The 19,652-nt window shown below is 45.5% G+C and overlaps 1 protein-coding gene across 15 annotated transcripts in view; it reads right to left on the reverse strand.

Moving 5' to 3' along the window:
- Nucleotides 1–19,652, reverse strand: part of GRIK3 (glutamate ionotropic receptor kainate type subunit 3) — a 252,729-nt gene that overhangs the window by 99,650 nt on the left and 133,427 nt on the right. For all 15 annotated transcript variants that reach the window (XM_049878786.1, XM_049878790.1, XM_049878785.1 and 12 more), the window contains one exon: nucleotides 17–193. In XM_049878786.1, coding sequence (XP_049734743.1) covers nucleotides 17–193 — 177 coding nt within the window. The remainder of the gene's footprint in view (nucleotides 1–16; nucleotides 194–19,652) is intronic.

A 19,652-nucleotide genomic window follows, 5' to 3' on the forward strand; every position in this document is an offset into this window, starting at 1 on the left:
GAGGCTGCACACTCACCCTTCTTGGTGGCTTCAAAGCTGTCGTGAAAGTGGATCCTCTGGATGTCGTAGGTCAAGGTTGTGTTGGGCAGCAGAGTCCTGTTCCTGTTGATGATGTTGGCAGAAAATCGAAAGGCGTGTTCCTCCGCGTTCATGACCTGGGCGTTGGGGCCATCCGCATACTCAAAGATCCCTCCTGCGGGAGACATGAAAAACTGTGTGTGGGAGGGGTGTGGGGGGCTCTAACAAAGATGCGTAGCTCTGAAGGTTTTATGGGCAAGGTTTTTCCCCCTAAATGTTCAATAATACCCTAGATAATTCTCATACATAGAAATTGTGCTGGAGCATAGGAAATATGAAAATGTGCCTAGTTCATTTCACTCAGCTATCAAATTCCTGAGAAAATTCTCAGTAGAGTGCTGGCAAATGGAATCTACCAGAATATTACAAGGATAACATACCGTGACCACAAAGAGTTTTATTCCAGGAATGTAAGGGTAGCTCGATATAAAGAAATCTATGAATATCATTCCGTCACATGTTCAAAGAAGAAAAAAACATATGATCAACTCACAAAATTCAGAAAGGCATTTGATAAAACCCAATTTCTACCACTGTTAAGAATGTTTAATAAAACAGCACCAGAAAAGATACTTCCTCGAAGCACCTTTAGCTCGAATCAACCGTCAATATTACACTAATGGTGAAACGCTAGAGACATTCCCATTAAAGAACAAAAACCAAAAGCGGGGGAGGGGGAAGAATTCACACTCACTCCATTAACCACTGACATAAGAAAGAAAAAGGAATTAAGAGGCACAACTATTGGAAAGACAAGATTCTTACTTGCAAATGATATAAACGTCTCTCTCAAACCCTTAAGATAATCCTCTAAACATGAAAACTAGTCAGAGGTACTCAGAGAGTCAAGTTAAAGGATGAGTTCACGCATGTCTCTTTATATCAGCAACCACCAGTAAGAAAACTTAATGGCAACACAACTGCCTTTACAATATCAAAACATACTCGATAACGAATAATAAGCCAAACACGAAGTATACAATTCCACTATTTAAAAATGACAAAACCAAAAACACTTTCAGGGAGATACGTAAAAGCAGACTTAAACGTCGTGTTCCTGAATAGTAAGGTTCAATGGTAGAGGTGTCAATTTTCTCCAAATTAGCTTTTCAGTTTAGTGCAATTCCAATCAGAATCATGAAGAGATACTTCTTTTGCTTGATAAGATGACTTTAAAATGCATCTGGAAGGCTAAACAGGAAATAAGAGCCAAGACATGTTTTAAAAAGAATGATTAGAGGTGACTAGTACGGCCAGATTTTAAAATGTATCAAAAGCCCAGTAATTAAAACTGCGTTATAACGGCATCTGAAAACACAGACAGACCCATGGAATGATATTAAAACAATTCGGAAGTAGACTCATGATAAAGGTGGATATTTTTAATCAATAGGTAAAGGATTAATTATTCATTAATCATGCTGAGATAATTATTCAGTTATTTGGGAGAAATTTAAGTTCCATTCGAATCTTAATCCACACATTACAATAAATTCCAGATGGCTTAAAGATTAAATGGTAATAAAGTAAGGGAAGAAGGAAGGAAAACACAATAAAAGTACCAAAAAAGGAAATACAGATGAATATGATACAATATTGTGATGGTGGAGGATTTTCTAAGCATTTCAACAAAGGCAGAAACCATAGGAGAAAATTAACATCATCACAGAAATAATATAAAATTTCTATATATCAAAATGACCATAAACAAAATTAAAAGGCAAACAACAAACTTGCAAAAATATTTGTCACATAGGGCAGCATAAAGGTTGCCATTCATATTTTATAAAAGGCACTTAAAGCGCAGCCAGAAGAAAGAGAAATATTTCAATAGAAAAATGTTAAAGGACAAGTAAGTGTGGATGTTTCACAAAAGGAAAAGAACAGTACAGATAAAGTACGAACATATAAAGAAATGTGCAACCTTGCTAATAATCAAATAAATGCAACATAAACCAACATCAATATCTCATTTTTTTGCCCATCCAATTGGCAAAGATCTAGAATAACGTATAGCACCCAGCTGCGGCGAGGGTATTTGGAAACAGGCATTTGCGAAGCTGTTGGGTAAGTGGAAACTCATACATCTAGCCTCTCTTGATGGCAATTAGAAAAAATATCAGAAGACTCAACACTTCAGTTTCTATGAATTGACTCCGACAACAATGAACACACATCCCGTATCGCAATCATGTTATTTACAAAAGAGGGGAGACCACAGAGATCTTCAAGGTCCAGCACCAGAGAAACAGCAGCTACATTGCAGTATACCCACATAATAACAAAAATCTAATGATGTGGAAAGTATCGACGATACATTTTTAAGTGAGGACAAAGCCGACAAAGCACGAGGTGCAGTAGGGCCCCAACGTCAGAGGAGGAGGAGGAGGATGAAGGTGGATAGGCATTGACGTAAGAACGGAAGACATCCAAAAACAATACAAGTGAATAGTCCTGTGTGGTGGATGGCAAGCTATTTTTATTTTGTTTCTGTGTTTTTCTATATTTTCCAAATTTTATAAATGCTTATTCTTTTTTAAAATTAACTGTGTTGAAGTACTATTTACATTTCACAAAATTCACCTGTTTAAGTGTACAATGATTTTTAGTAAATTTACCAAGTTGTGTGACCATCGTCACAATCCAGTTTTAGAACCTGTCCATCGTCCCAATAAGATCCCTCATGCCCATTTGCCTAATCACTGTTCCCACTCCTGCCCTAGGAAACCACTCATCTACATTCTGTCCCGAGCCATTTGCCCTTTCTGGATATTTCCTATAAACAGAATCATGCAATATGGAGTCTTCTGCATCTGGCTTCTTTCATTTAGCATAAGGTTTCTGAGGTTTATCCATGTTGTTGCATGTATTAGCACTTCATTCCTTATTACTGCTGAGGAGTTTTACTTTGTGTGGATATATCACATTTTATTGATCCACTCACCAGTTGATGGGTATTTGGGTTGTTTTAATTGCTATGAAATTAAAACAAAACAAAAAACGGTGAATGTTTTTAAAAATGAACAAATAAACGCCCCTCCCCAGAGTACGATGGCAGGCTTATAATTTGTAACATGTAAGCATGCACGCATGTGAGTCCGTGTACGTCCACATGCTGAGCACACGCGTTAAGAAAAAGACAGAAGAATGCACATCAAAACGTTAAGAAGAGTGTTTTTCTCTGAGTAGCAGGGTTATGGCTGACATTAATTTCCTTCTTTATGTTTTTCTGTATTTTCAAAAAGTTCTGCAGTGAACATGTGTTATATTTCTAATCAGAATAACCATCATGCGATTATGTGTATGTGTTTGAAGGAAAATAAATGATCAAAATACCATATGACACAGTAATTTCATTTCTAGGAATATAAATTTAGAAGAAATTAGAGATACAAAAACACATTTATGTATAAGGATATTCTTAACATAATATTGAAAAAAAACAGAAACAACTTAATGTCCAAAAGCGGGATATTACTCAATACATTAGAACTCATCCATATGACAGAACTGCTAGGCTTTGACAAGCAAGGTATAGGATGACATGATACGGTGCCCAGGATTGGCTTCAAAATAAGATGCGAGAGGCGGGCGTGCAGGGGGTGCAGATGGGGCAGGGAGGCCATGGGTTGATGGTTGTTGGGACCAAGTGATGGGTACATGGGGGTTCATTATATTATTCCCTCTACCTATATATATTCCACCACCCGTCTGTCAGTTTGTTGTACTGTGGGGGTTTTCATGTTGCTGTGATGCTGGAAGTTATGCTACTGGTATTTCAAATATTAGCAGAGTCACTCATGAAACTCAAGTTTCAGCAGAGCTTCCAGGCTAGGACAGACTAGGAAGAAAGGCCTGGTGATTTACTTCTGAAAATCCGCCAATGAAGATGCTATACGTCACAACAGAATATTCCAATGTAGTACTGGAAGATGAGTTCCCTAGGTTGAAATTCACTCAGAATACACGCTAGTAGCAACAACAGACCCGAGTATGCCATGACTGTGAAGACGATGCAGGACTCAGCAACATTTTGTTCTGTTGCATATGGGGTCGCCATGAGTCAGCGCTGACTTGATGGGAACCAGCAACACTTGTATACTACAGATATGCCCCATACTAAAACATTCTTGAAAATCATGATATAAACAAGATAAAAATAAGAAATCATGGTATTGCCATCAGAAAAAAAAAGACACAGTTGATATTATTTGCAGGTGCTTATTATCATTCCCTCAAAAACTCCAGAGAGTCAAGTGAAAACCTAGTAGAAACTAAACAAAGAGCTCACCCAGGAGCTGGCATACAAATCCAGAAAAACCTATATAGCCTTCTCATATATCAGCAATAAAGAGTTAGAAATTATAATAAAAAAAGCGACCCTATCCACAAAAGCAACAACAAAAAAATAAAATACTTTACAATAAATGTGCAATTCCTATATCAAGAAAACTACAAAACTTTACTGGTGGACATAAAAGAAGACTTGAATAAATGGAGAGACATAACTTTCTCCTGGAAGGGAAGGCTCAATATTGTAAAGATGTCAGCTTTCCTCACATTAATTTATAAATTTAACGCGATTCCAATTAGAATCGAAAAGGACATACCAGAAGGACATACTCCAAAATGTTAACAGAGATTCTCTCCAGAAAGTAAAAAGGTAATGGATCGCTTTTGCTTAATGCTTCTGTGTTTTCCAAATTCTCTGCTTTGACCAAGAGCTTTGGTAATAGAGGGGTAAAATATTTTTTAAAAATGTTCACAAACAATACACAATGACGTAGAAAATGCTCGTTGTCCTGCCCCCCAACAAAAGGCTACAAAACAGTATTACAATATGATACCTATTTATCAAGCAATAAAAGTACATATTCACATTTACAGAAAAAAGACTGAAAGTATTTATGCCGAAATGTCACCAGTGAGTACCTCTGGGTAGAGGGCATTTATGGATGATTTTTATCTTGTTCTTTGTGTTTTCTTGATTTTTCCAACTTATTTAAAATGAATATGAATCATGTTATAATTAAACTGTTAAAACCTTTTAAAATTCTGCAAAGAGAGACTGGGGAGAGGTCTGGACATTACACATGAAAAAAATCATCCCTGCCCCTCCCAAGAGAAAATCAAAGTTTGTGGGTCAAAGAGCCGTTTGCCTAGGGCTTCACACTTTCTTCTGGCCTCTCAGACCCTGGCAGGTGGGGAGGAGAGGAGTTGTTGTTGTTAGGTGCTGTCGCATCGGTTCCAACTCATAGAGACCCTATGCACAACAGAACGAAACACTGCCCGGTCCTGCGCCATCCTTACAATCGTAGTTATGCTTGAGCTCATTGTTGGAGCCACTGTGTCAATACACCTTGTTGAGGGTCTTCCTCTTTTCCGCTGACCCTGTACTCTGCCAAGCATGATGTCCTTCTCCAGGGACTGATCCCTCCTGACAACATGTTCAAAGTATGAAAGACACAGTCTCGCCATCCTTGCCTCTAAGGAGCATTCTGGCCGCACTTCTTCCAAGACAGATTTGTTCGTTCTTTTGGCAGTCCATGGTATATTCAATATTCTTCGCCAACACCACAATTCAAAGGCGTCAACTCTTCTTTGGTCTTCCTTATTCATTGTCCAGCTTTCACATGCATATGATGCAATTGAAAATACCATGGCTTGGGTCAGGCGCACCTTAGTCTTCAGGGTGACATCTTTGCTCTTCAACACTTTGAAGAGGTCCTTTGCAGCAGATTTGCCCAATGCAATGTGTCTTTTGATTTCTTGACGGCTGCTTCCGTGGCTGTTGATTGTGGATCCAAGTAAAATGTAATCCCTGACAACTTCAATCTTTTCTCTGTTTGTCATGATGTTGCTCATTGGTCCAGTTGTGAGGATTTTTGTTTTCTTTATGTTGAGGTGCAATCCATATCGAAGGCTGTGGTCTTTGATTTTCATTAATAAGTGCTTCAAGTCTTCTTCACTTTCAGCAAGCAAGGTTGTGTCATCTGCATAAGCAGGTTGTTAATGAGTCTTACTCCAATCCTGATGCCCCGTTCTTCTTCATATAGTCCAGCTTCTTGGATTATTTGTTCAGCATACAGATTAAATACGTATGGTGAAAGAATACAACCCTGACGCACACCTTTCCTGACTTTAAACCAATCAGTATCCCCTTGTTCTGTCCGAACAACTGCCTCTTGATCTATGTACAGGTTTCTCATGAGCACGATTAAGTGTTCTGGAATTCCCATATTCGTAGTGTTATCCATAGTTTGTTACGATCCACACAGTTGAATGCCTTTGCATAGTCAATAAAACACAGGCAAACATCCTTCTGGTATTCTCTGCTTTCAGCCAGGATCCATCTGACATCAGCAATGATATCCCTGGTTGCAGGTCCTCTTCTGAAACCAGCCTGGATTTCTGGCAGGACAAGGGTTAATATTTCAACAAGGGTGGGGCCATGTCTGGGACACTGAGACCCAAGCACCAGGGATTATGGCTCAGCCTGAGTACGTCCGTTGTTCAGTTCCACAAACAGCCACCACTCTCTGCCATGCACCAGCCTGTCCCTGGGCTAGCTCAGTGTAAGAAGCTATGGATTCCTCAGGATCTCCCCGGCCAAAGAAAGGGGGCTATGGAACACATAACTCATCTGGAGGCAGCCAGACTGTCTCTTGGGTCGGGGTACCATTTTTTGTCTGGAGGGAATTCTCAGAACGTCTATCAGACTATGAGGAAATAACACTCTGTCTCCCTTGGCAGGTGCTAGAGAAAGGTGTTTCCATCTCTTTAATTTAATGTAGTTGGAAGCTAAAAGGTCTGACACTCCCTCTGAGTTCTACTCAGCAGAGTAGAGGAGAAGATCATCAGGCAAACAGGCCTCAAAGCATCATTTCCTTCAAGCTGGGCATCACTCCTATGACACAGGTCTCTCTGATCCCAACTGCACTGGAGAAAGCAAAGGGCTCCCAGGGCTGAACAGGGCCTCCTTCCCTCCTCAAAGCAAGTCATTTGGAGGCATCTGTTTCCCAGGTCTGTGGAAACAGCTATATCAGTTCACCAAGAAACCATAAGCTTACCTGACAGGAGCCCCTCCTGAATCCTGCAGGGGAGGCCCTGGCCACGTGAGCTCATAGCATGGAGGAGGGAGGATGAGTGCCATGTTACCTGAGCACAGCAGGTCCAACAGCAGGATGCTGGACTAAGCATGCTCAGAGCCCTTCATGACAGGTTTGCACCTCCCTGGAAAGGGTAGCTCTATATCTTTCCCCACTAGGAAAGATCATGTTACAGGCGGACAGGGCAAGACTGAGAATTCATGCCAATTCTCCCGCTTCTGAAGAGGAGAGTGAAGTCCCCTACTTGAAATAAATCTGTCAAGGGGAGAATCAGGAATCCCCTTCCCCATAACGTGCAAAAATAAACCTGGTGGAGCATGAGAATGCGGTAGACACTGTTGGTGCCCCAACCAGGGACCCTTCATGGAGTCTGTATGCCCATTCACAAGCTGCTGTGAGTGCTGGCTGCCCTTCTCTCTGGACAATTACCCTCAGTTGAAGGGAGTCACCTTGCCTAGTATGTGATGCCACCCATGTCTGCCCTGGGGGCAGCCTGGGGTAATACTGGCGTTCCAAAGGGTGGTCCCCTTGCCTCAAAGTGGGCCCCCCCCCCACCATGCATCAGGCAAAGGCCAGATTTTACCCAAGGTCACCGTTTTGGAAACCCTGGTGGCATACTGGTTAAGTGCTACAGCTGCTAACCAAAAGTTGGCAGTTCAAATCCACCAGGCGCTCCTTGGAAACTCTATGGGGCAGTTCTACTCTGTCTTATAGGGTCGCTATGAGTCAGAATCAACTCTACGGCAACAGGTTTGTTTTGTTTTGTTCTGTTTTTTAACTCCCTTTCCTGTCCTGCTTTGCTCACTCCCCTACAGGGTTTTCATGAAGAACACTCTTTCCCTTAACAAACCCCGTGCACCTGAATCCTTGCCTCAGGCTCTGCACCTAGGGGGCTTGACCTAAGACAGAGAGGGGCTGTCAATCCCACTTACCCATTAGTACTTTTGGAGGAGGGGAAAGGGGCACTGAACCTCATCAGCTGATAGACTGTCAAGGACTCTCCTATCCTCCCCCTTTCTGGGTCTTCTTGCCCCTGTTCCCTTCTGTGCAGGTGTCTTCTATGGCACCAACAGTGCTGAGAACTTCAGCTCTGGCAAGGGATTGGCTGGGTTCTAATCCAAGCTCCACCCCAGGGAAGAAAGGCTGCTTGGGTTTTGGCTTCTGGAGCTGGCTCCCCGCCCCATGTGGAGGCAGCTCCCCTTTCAACTGGCTCGCTCTTCATTCTCTCGATTCCCATACATTCCTCATGCTCGTTATTTAAAGGGGCTAATAAGTAGGTTGGCATCGTTGATTAATGCATAATCTTAATCATGATTGCATAGTGTAATTGGCATTAATTTGAAGAGCCAGTTCATTATGAAAATAATTGTCACTGCTCTCAGCTTTAATAAAATGGAGCAGAGGCACCAGGGCCGCTGAGGAAATTCGGTGGGGTGTGTACGTGTGTGTGTGTGTATGTGTGTGATAGGTTCCAAAAGACGTGAGCCAAGGCGTAGCAGGGGTGCAGTTGGAACATTTCCTTCAAAAAGAATCTTGTGTGGAAGCCCAGTGGGTAAAACAAATAATAACAGTGGTAATAGTAACAGTAGTAATAAGTAATTATGGGTCTGGAATGAGGCTAGCTAGCGTTTTCCAGCCATTTCATTTAATACTCACAACAACCTCTGCAATCCTATTAGATAGAAACTATTATTGCTCCATTTTACACAAGAGAAAACTGAGGCCAGGCTACTAAGTGGCAAATTCCCTTCTGCCATCAATGCCAATGGTGCACTGGAGCTGGCTTGTACCAGCTGGTGAGAGCCAAATGTTAAATTTCCAGGAATTTTGAAAGCCAGCTGGCAGCCTGAAATCAGCTATAGTGGAGTATTTACACCACAGAAATCAGCAGACACTACAAATCAGGTTTTTGGTTTTTTTCCTGGAGAGCCAGTTTATCAGCACACCGCTGCCCAAGCCTGCTCCCATCATCTGAGCTCCTGTTGCCATAGTCCCTGAGTGGGCGCTGGAGCTCCCCAGGTCTCCACCAAGCACACGATGAAATCCACCGCTCAAAACTAACCCCTCACCTACCACCAGTTGCCAATGAGTTGATTCTGGCTCATGGTGACCCCATTTGTGTCGGAGTAGAACTGCACTCCATAGGGTTTTCGATGGGTGACTTTTCAGAAGTAGATTGGCAGGCCATTCTTCTGTGGTACCTCTGGGTAGACTTGAACTGTGAACCTTTCAGTTAGCAGCCAAGTGTCTTAACTATTTGCACCACCCAGGGACTCTAACCCCTCATCTATAGATGGTGAAACTGAGGGCCAGAGGTAGAGGGAGAGACAGAACTGGCTGTGTCCATTGGAACCTACTTCCTTCTAGCTCTTTCCACTATGATATTCTGCTCATATGTTTCCAGAAACATTCTGAGTTGCCTAAGCACAAATGTCCACATTTTTGAGATTGCTCTTTTTATCTCTGGAAATGTGACCAAATGGTGGGATTCCCTCAGCCTCCAAGGTGAGGGTGCTGTTTATGGTGGTCTGTGTCAAGCTTCATGTGACCCCAGAAACCTGGGGGAAGGATTGTCATGTCATCATCAAGGCCAAGGGTTCTGGAGGTAGCCCCCCACCCCAGACTTCCTCTGGCAGTTGGCCCTAGGGATTCCCTAAGAGTAGGTGGGTGCAGGAGGCTGAGCCCCTTGCTTAAGTCACGGACCTCATGGGATGGTCTGGATCCTGTTGCGATTTCCCTTTCTCTTGGACAACTTTGTTCTCTTGAATTTGGCCCTTGTAAAAGCAGCCTAGCCCATCTGGCCCTGAGTGCCATGAGCACAGGGGATCAGGTGGGCCTGCAGAATGCTGCCGTCTTTCTGGCAGCTGTGTCCCCAGAGACACTCGTGTTCCCAGCACCAGGCCCAGGCACCATCTCTCCTCCAGGGTCTGAGTCTGCTCTTTCTTTTCTAGTCTGCTTTGTTCTTTTCTTGAAGTTTCCAAGGTGTCACGGAGATTAATTGAGATGCTGATCAGTGAGATTGTTGCTAGGAGCCTGTTCCCAGGCCCGCCTCCCTGTCTGTTCTGATCAGGGTTCTCTCCTGTCCCTGCCAGGGGCCCTGCGGCTCAGCGCATCCTGCAGGCTGGAAGAGTCAGGGCTCTGGTCTCCACTGCACCTCGGCAGCCCTTCGGGGGCCCTGGGAGAGCCTCCCAACTTCCTTCTTGGGCCTCTGTGTGCCTGTCTCAGCAGGAGAAGTCGTGGATCAGGTGGTTGGTAGAGGGTAAGCAGGAGTCCCCAGGTAGAGCAAAGGGTTAAGTGCTGGGCTACTAGCTGAAAAGTTGCTGGTTTGAACCCACCCAGAAGTGCCTCAAAAGAAAAGCCCGGCAATCTACTTCTGAAAGATCACAGCCATTAAAACCCTATAAAACCCAACCAAACCCGATGAGGTTGAGTCAAGTCCCACTCAGAGCGACTCTATAGGACAGAGGAGAACTGCCCTATAGGGTTTCCAAGGCTGTGATCTTTACAGATGCAGATTGCCACATCTTTCTCCCTCATGGATTCAAACTGCCGACCTTTTGGTTAGCAGCCAAGCGCTTTAACCACTGTGCCACCAGAGCACCTTCTTGAAATCCCTATATAGCAGTTCGACTCTGCACACATGGGGTTGCCATGAGTTGGAATCCACCTGATGGCAACTGGTATTGGGTAAGCAGTACCCAGTGGCAAAGGTCCAAGAACCTTCCTGAAGTTCTGAGCGAGGAAGGAGGGACAAGGAGATTGTGTGTCTCCTCTCTTGTTCACTCTTTCATTCATTCTGTCATTCGATAAGCAGGCTATTGTCTGACCTGTGAACAAGGCTCTGCGTTGGGCACTGGATGAGTCAGAGAGAGCTTAAACACACCTCCAGCCCTTCAGGATCTCACAGCTTTGAGGAGCAGATAAGAGGAGGGGCACAAACACTGGAATGGTGAAAACTCTCCATGTGATCAGCACAGACTAGATAGCTGGACACTCAGAACAGAGTGGATGGCTTCACGGAGGAGGCACCATTTGACCTGTTCAGAGCTGAGCTGTAGAGGGAATACGGTGGCCAGTGGGAGAGAGACTGGCCTTGGGTGGATTATCACAGTGATGAGGACTGTGCTAGGGAAGCCCAGTGGGGATGGACAGAGAGGGCCAGGCACACGCAGAGCTGCAGGGCTAGGCTTTCAAGGGGCTGGTGAACAATGGGATGATGGAGGGGTGTGGGGGTCTAAGAGAGGGCTGCTTCAAAGATGACCCCCAAATTTGAACTCTGGAGTAAGACTGCCTGGGTTTGAATTCTGACTTCACTACTTGTGTGACCGGGGGCACTTCTGCTCTCTGTACCTATGTTTCCTCATCTGAAAACGAGGTACTAACAGTATTTACAACAGCGCTTTACTTTGGGCGTTAAGTAGCATTAATCAGCTAAAGTGCACAACACAGGCTGTGGCACAGCACAAGCCCTTGATAACAGAAGTTATTATTATGAGGTGACGGGGAGGCTGGGGGCCTTTTACTGAGATGGAGGGACATCCAAAGAACGAGCTAGTCTGAAGAGAGGATCCACTCCCGTGGGCCTCCCAGGGGAGCCTTCTGATTGAGTTCTGGGGCCTGGTGGCAGTTGTTTTAATTGATCTGGTGATATGCGGAGCTTTGTCTGTACAACTCAGGGACGTGCAAGTCAAATATTGCAGAATCGACCGTGTAAGGAGGATAGCTTGAGGCTCTTGTGCTGCCCAGAGACCCTGATGAGGAATGGGCTGTCATCAGGCGGACGGATGAGCAGGAGAGGGCTGTGAGGGGGCTGCAGAGCAGCAGTGAACGGTAAGCGCCCTTGCCGGAGGGGCCCAAGGACCAGAGTCCTGGCTTCCCACCCGGATCTCTCCAGATGCTGAGATCAGCAGGGTCACGCCCACCTTCACACGCCCACTGACCGCAGAGAGCCGAGCCCCTTAGCCTGGCATTCTCCAGCCTCAGCTCCCCAGTCAAGCCTCCTCAGCCTGCTGCCTCCATGTCTCCGTCCTCTGCTTACTCGTGCTCTTTCTCGGCCTGCACTGTCTTGCCTTCTTCTCTATGTGAAGACCCCTCCCTGTTCATCCTTCCAAACCTGCCTGACATGGTTCTCCTCTGAGCCCTCTGTAGCAGAAACTGCCCTTATTCCTTGTCCCACCTGAAAGGCCATCTGCAGACATCAACGCTGCGTGCCTCACCTCCGTGTCCGCCTGAAGACACTGTGGCTGAAGGAGCAGCCCGGGAGCAGGAGACAGCCGCTACACGCGTAGGGCGTTAACATCTCAGTAGCAGCCTCAACCAGGGAGACACGGGGGCTGGTGGACAAACACCCCAGCCTCCTTGCCCCTCCAGGGTATCACTCCCAAGCACCCTCTACAGTTTCTCAAAGGGCCCCAGCAGAATTGTGCCTCAGCTGCCCACCGCCGTAACCCCAAACCAAACCAAACCCGTTGCCATTGAGTCAATTCCGAACCCAGTCATGATCAAATCCTTTCTTTATTGGTATTTCCTTCCTTCCTTGTCTCACTTCCCCACTCCCTCACCAGGCTTCCTAGGGTCACCTCCCAAATAAAATACTCTTACCAAGCTGTGCTGCAAGGCCCACTTTGGGGGGTGGGGGAATATCCCGACTACGGACCTTCCCGGCCTCTGGATGCTTTCTCTGTGGTGTTCTCCCACACGTTGTGGTGCATCCTTCAACAATGGTGCTTGGCAGGCTGTGTATGCTGAGTCGTGGGCCCAACTCCCTCCCCACCAGCCTCCTGTCTCCGGGAGTGTGGGACACACCTTGGCATCCAGGCATCTCTTCCCTCCCCCGCCCCCGTGCCTAGCACACTATCTCGCACAGAGGCATGCCAGGACATGCTTCTTAAACAAATACATGTGTTGGTGCATGTGCACACACACACATAGTGCATGCACACATACATGCTCTACTTGTTTAAGAAGCTAGTTCCAGTTCAAGACTTTGCTATTTAAGTGACAAAGCAGAAAACACACGAATATCCTTCAGACATCTTCAATAAAGATGCTCACGCAGGAGACACTCTGCTCCTGCAGTTTTCATAGCCCTCCCCTGCACTGATGGGCTAGGCCAGGTGAGGACACTGAGACTGAGGCACCCTCAACCATCACCCTTCCAGGCCCCTGCCCCTTGCACAGAGGGTCAGGGACCCACGTGCCTGACAATATGGCTGGGGGCTGGAGAGAGAGGATCTGGTTGTCGCTGGCCGGAGGGTGTCTTAACAACCAAACCTAATTGCAGTTCATCTCCCAACCCAGGGTACCTGCTCCACAGTGGTGCCAACATTGAGGAGAGAGCCCTGCTTCCAGCAGCCCCTTTGCCCAGCTGCTCGCCCATACACCTGCCCTGAGGATGCTGGGAGGCTGGCTAAGGCCACTCCGGAAATGGAGTGGGCAGAGCAAGGGTCAAAGGGAGCAGAGCCTGTGAAATGAGTGGAGGAGAACAGAGCCTGTTCTGCGTTATTACTCCCATCCTTGTCTGTTTTAAATATCAATTGCGATGCAGGTTAAATACTTATTCAGATGCCTTTTAGTTTAAAAGCAAGCTAATTGATCTCTGGAGATCCTGAATGAACAGTGAGGAAGCTACATTAATTATAGAATCCTTCCACTTCTCTGTTTGGTTTTGTTGCTTCTTCTCTGACAATACCACTGGAGTGACAGGGCCTGCTGGAGCCAAAAACACATGTTGTTTTTATTAGGCTACAACATCAAATGTTGCCCCGGCAGACCGAAACTCAGTCGGTGCTGTCTGGGACAAGCTCTGCCAGGTGGAAGGCCCAGGTGCACCTCTCCTAGGTGGGAGCTCTCAGAGGCAGGCCTTGAAGATCCTGAAACTACCAGTACAGTTCAGCACTGGCCAGAATCCCTACAGTAATCTGGTCCACGGCGTCCCCTTAATATGCTCTCAAGCCCACCCACCCAGCACAAAAATAAAATCAATAAAACCAGTTGCCATTGACTTGATTATGATTCATGGCGGCTCCATCGTGTGTCAGCACAGAACTGCGCTCCAAAGGGTTTTCAATGGTTGATTTTTCAGAAGTAGAGTACCAGGCCTTTCTTCTGAGGTGCCTTTGGGTGGACTCCAACTGTCAACTTTTTGGTTAGTAGCCAAGTGCTTTACCTATTTGTGCCACCCAGGGACTTTTACCTATCTCGCAGGTCCTATCAAAAAATAAAGTAAAAAAAAAAAAAAAAAAAAACTTTTTAAAAGCCAACACATCTGCCTCTGAAACTGCTTCAGACCTAATTCCTGCCCACATACTCTGACTGCCCTTAGGATCTCAGCTCCTGAGTTGGTTCCCTCTCATTCAACCCTCTGCACTGGCCACCCTGGCCTTGGCATCCCTCTGGTCCCTGCCCACAGCTCCCTGCTCACCATGGGGCCTGGGTCCCTCTGCCTCATGCTCCTCGTCTAGTAACAGTAGCTTGGAATCCTATCTTCTATTCTCCCCTGCCTGGGTTGACGTGTCCTTCTCCTTTCTCTTCTTGTCCCTGGCCAGGTTCTGACCCCGTCTACTATCCTGTCTTGGGGAGAACCTTGAATGGGCACCTCTGGGTGCCAGGAAACCTCACAACTGGACCAATAAACAACATCACGATAAATGGTGAAGAAATTGAAGCTGTCAAGGATTTCATTCTTCCTGAATCCACATTCAACGCCCTTGGAAAAGCATATTGCATTGGGCAAATCTGCTGCAAAAGACCTCTTTCAAGTGTTAAAAAGCAAAGATGTCACTTTGATGACTAAGATGTGCCTGACCCAAGCCATGATGTTTTCAATTGCCTCATATGTATGAGAAAGCTGGATAATGATTAAAGAAGACCGTAGAAGAACTGATGCATTTGAATTGTGGTGTTGGCAAAGAATATTGACTATACCATGAACTGCCAGAAGAAAGAACAAATTTGTCTTGGAAGAAGTACAGCCAGAATGCCTCTTAGAAGCAAGGATGGCAAGACTATGTCTCACATACTTCAGACATGTTGTCAGGAGGGACCAGTCCTTGGAGAAGGACATCATGCTTGGTAAAGTAAAGGGTCATCGAAAAAGAGGAAGACCTCAACAAGATGGATTGACACAGTGGCTGCAACAGTGGGCTCAAACACAGCAACGATTGTGAGGATGTGCAGGACTGGGCAGTGCTTCATCCTGTTGCACACAGGATCGCTATGAGTCAGAAGTGACTCAATGGCGTCTAAACAACAGGAAACTGTAGGCTGGATGCAGGAAGCCTAATGTCTTCCCCATAAGTCTAGGAAACGAGAAGTTAGACAAGGCTGAGCAGGTCTCTTTCCTGCAGGACTTCTCGGGCACTTCCTCTGCTCCCATGCATGGTGAGCCTCCAAGAGGGGGACAGAGGAAGCAAGTTCCCCAGACTGATGTGACAGCTGTGGAAACCTTTTCTGGCAGAGCATCTCGCTGCAAACACGCTTTGGGAATTGCTGAGTTACAGTGATCTCGGCAAGAGTTTTTCCACCCTGCCTGAGGTGTCAGCTGTTTGAGGTCCAGGGCTAGATCTTCAACATCTCAGCCTGCCCCACACACCTGGTCCGGAGCTCTGCACATTAGAGACACTCAAGAAAGAAGAGGGAAAGGATGATGGCCAAAGCATTCGATGTACCTAACACCAGGGGCCCAGTGTGACAGATTTGTCTTTACTGGATTGATTCTGGGGCATCAGTGCCTGGTTGTTTTGACGGTCTCAGAGATTGCTCTGCCAGACTCTCATTAGTGCGTGTGTATGTGTATGCATATGTGTGAATGCACCTGGGCAGGTGCAGACACACATCTCACCAGGGGTGGGGCACAGCAGGGAGGGAAGCGTGGAGGAGTCAATTCATAGCCCTGCTGCTTTGTGCCTCTCTCCCCAAGGCATTTGGTTGAAATAAGAAAATCTGGCTTAATTATGATCATTAGCAAATGAGACCGCCTGCATGTTCACAAGCTCGTGGCTCATACAAAGGAATTCCCAGCAACCCTGTTCCACATCGACACCGCTGATAGCCTCAGCCCTTCCTTCATTCCCCAAACACACGGGAAGCACCTACTGTGTGCCAGGCACTGCACACACAGCAGAGAAACGGTGGGGAGACCCCCTACTCCTGCAAGACCTTGTCTATTTCCCTAGTGCTCCTAATACACTTTGAAATTATCTTAAATATCTATCCGTGGTCTAGTTTATTGTCTGCCTCTGCCCCCGCCCCATCACTAGAATATAAGCTCTTTGAGCAAGAGGATTTTGTCTGTATTGTGCATCATTTTCTCCCCAGTGCCTAGAGCAGTGGCTAGCACATAAAAAAAAAAGAATAGTAGGTGATTAATAAGTATTCATTGAATGTTAATAAATATGTATGAAACATACATATGCAAACAAGCTTGAAATGGTTAAACAACAAAACTTCAGGAAGTAACCAGTTGTTGTCATGTTGTTAGGTGCCCTCCAGTAGGTTCCAACTCATAGTGACCCTATGTACAACAGAACAAAACACTGCCCAATCCTGTGCCATCCTCACAATCCTTGTTATGGTTGAGTTCATTGTTGCAGCCACCTTGTCAATCCATCTTGTTGAGGGTCTTCCTCTTTTGAGCTGACAATTAATGTTGCCAAGCATGATGTCCCTCTCCAGGGACTGATCCCTCCTGACAACATGTCCAAAGTACATGAGACATAGTCTCACCATCCTTGCTTCAAAGGAGGACTCTGGTTGTACTTCTTCCAGGACAGACTTGTTTATTCTTTTGGCAGTCCATGGTATATTCAATATTCTTCACCAACACCACAAGCCAAAGGCATCAATTCTTCTTCAGTTGTTCCTTATTCATCATCCAGCTTTCACATGCATGTGAGGTGACTGAAAATGCCACGGCTTGGGTCAGGTGCACCTTAGCCCTTAAAGTGACATCTTTGCTTTTCAACAGTTTAAAGAGGTCTTTTGCAGTAGAATTGCCCGATGCGGTAAGTTGTTTGATTTCTTGACTGCTGCTTCCATAGCTGTTGATTGTGGATCCAAGTAAAGTGAAATCCTTGACAACTTCAATGTTTTCTCCATTTATCGTGATGTTGCTTATTGGTCCAGCTATGAGGATTTCTGTTTTCTTTATGTTGAAGTGGAATCCATACTGAAGGCTGTAGTCTTTGATCTTCATCAGTGAGTGTTTCAAGTCCTCTTCACTTTCAGCAAGCAAGGTTGAGTCATCTGCATATTGCAGGTTATTAATAAGTTTTCCCCCAATCCTGATGCCCCATTCTTCTTCATATAGTCCAGCTTCTTGGATTATTTGCTCAGCATACAGATTGAATAAGTATGGTGAAAGGATACAACCCTCCTATACACCTTTCCTGACCTTAAACCACAGTGTATCCCCTTGTTCTGTTTGAATGACTGCCTCTTGATCTATGTACAGGTTCCTTACGGGCACAATTAAGTGTTCTGGAATTCCCATTCTTCACAAGTGGACACCAGCTTTTAACCAGAGCTGTTGCTCCGGGCTGGTAGAAGAGGACACTCCAAGAAATAAGGATGCAATTCAGGGCTTTTAAGCGGTGAGGGAGGCTCCTTATAGGAGCATCTGAATCGGAAAGCTGGACTCTTCTTGCCAAAAGCCGGAAAGACTCGTAAATTCCTTCCGGTCACAGCCGTAGAAAGCCATGGCAGTCTATAACAGGCAGGACAGCAGATGCACTCGCAGAGCTGGAGCAGGGTTGCAATTCCAGAATTTGCATGGACTGTCAGCAGCAGTGGAGGAAAGGAGTAGCTTGAATATTAAACATACAGGCTTAAGATAAAAGCAGACCAAACCAAACCAAAACCCAGTGCCATCGAGTTGATTCCGACTCATAGCAACCCTATAGGACAGAGTAGAACTGCCCTATAGAGTTTCCAAGGAGTGCCTGGTGGATTTGAACTGCCGACCCTTTGGTTAGCAGCCCTAGCACTTAAGCACTACGCCACTAGGGTTTTCTGCTTAAAGATACTGTCCTGTAAACCCTGAACTTTGAACATATGCAATGACAGAATTTTCTGAATAACCATCCAGTGTGCAGTAGCACGGGGACCAAACGCCATTCAGATGTTTTAAGGACAATAACAAGTATCGCTGAAACTCTGGTGGCCTAGTGGTTAAGTGCTATGGCTGCTAATCAAAAGGTCGGCAGTTTGAATCCACCAGGCGCTCCTTGGAAACTCTATGGGGCAGTTCTACTCTATTCTATAGGGTCACTATCAGTCGGAATCTACTCAACGGCAATGGGTTTTTTTTTAACACCGATTGAGTCTATGTTCCAAGCCTTATCCAAGCATTATCTCATTTAATCCTCACAACAATGCATTGAAGTGGATTCTACTATTATCCTCACCTTCTAGAAAAGGAAGCTGACGCTCAAATAAGTTAGTGACTTGTCCATGATCAGACAGCTTCTGCAGGTCTAGGAGTCACGCTCTGGGTTGACTCAGGAGCCTGAGATGGCAAACAGGACCCCAGGTGATGAAATAGTCTATCCCAGAACCAAATGGAAGCACTTTCCTGAGCCTCACCTGGGAGAGGGTCTTACCTTGTAGCTAGCACCGGAGCCCACAAAGTCCTTAAATCTGTAAGTTATTCATTAGTTTGTGTTGCTAAATTCATGCTTAACTATTTAGTAAATGGTGCGTGGTTCTCATTCTACAGTATTCAAAAACCTGCTGCCGTCTAGTTGATTCCTACTCATTGCGACCCTATATGGCAAAGTAGGGGTTTCAAGGCTAGAATCTTCATGGAAGCAGACTGCCACATCTTTCCCCTGAGGAGAGGCTGGTGGGTTCCAACTGCGAACTTTGCAGTTAGCAGCCCAATGCTTAACCACTGTGCCACCAGGGCTCCTTTCTACAGTATGTCGTTGTTAGGTGCTGTCGAGTAGGTTCCAACTCATAGCAACCCTGTGTACAAGAGAAGGACACACTGCCCTCACAATCTTTGTTTGGCTTGAGCCCATTGTTGCAGTCACTGTGGCAGTCCATCTCATTGAGGGTCTTCTTCTTTTTTGCTGACCCTCTAATTTACCAAGTATGGTGTCCTTCTCCAGGGACCAATTCCTCCTGATAACATGTCCAAAGTATGTCAGATATAATCTCACCATCCTTGCTTCTAAGGAGCATTCTGGTTGTACTTCTTCCAAGACAGATTTGTTCGTTCTTTTGCCAGTCCATGGTATGTATGTTCAATATTCTCCAACACCACAATTCAAAGGCATCAATTCTTCTTCAGTCTTTCTCATTCATCATCCAGCTTTTGCACGCATATAAGGCAGCCGAAAACACCATGGCTTGGGTTTGGCACACCTTAGTCTTCAAGGTGACATCTTTGCTTTTTAACACTTTAAAGAGGGTTTTTGTAGTAGATTTACCCAATGCAGTAAGTTGTTTAATTTCTTGACCGCT

This window comes from Elephas maximus, chromosome 3 (assembly GCF_024166365.1).
Source record: "Elephas maximus indicus isolate mEleMax1 chromosome 3, mEleMax1 primary haplotype, whole genome shotgun sequence".
NCBI lineage: Eukaryota > Metazoa > Chordata > Mammalia > Proboscidea > Elephantidae > Elephas > Elephas maximus.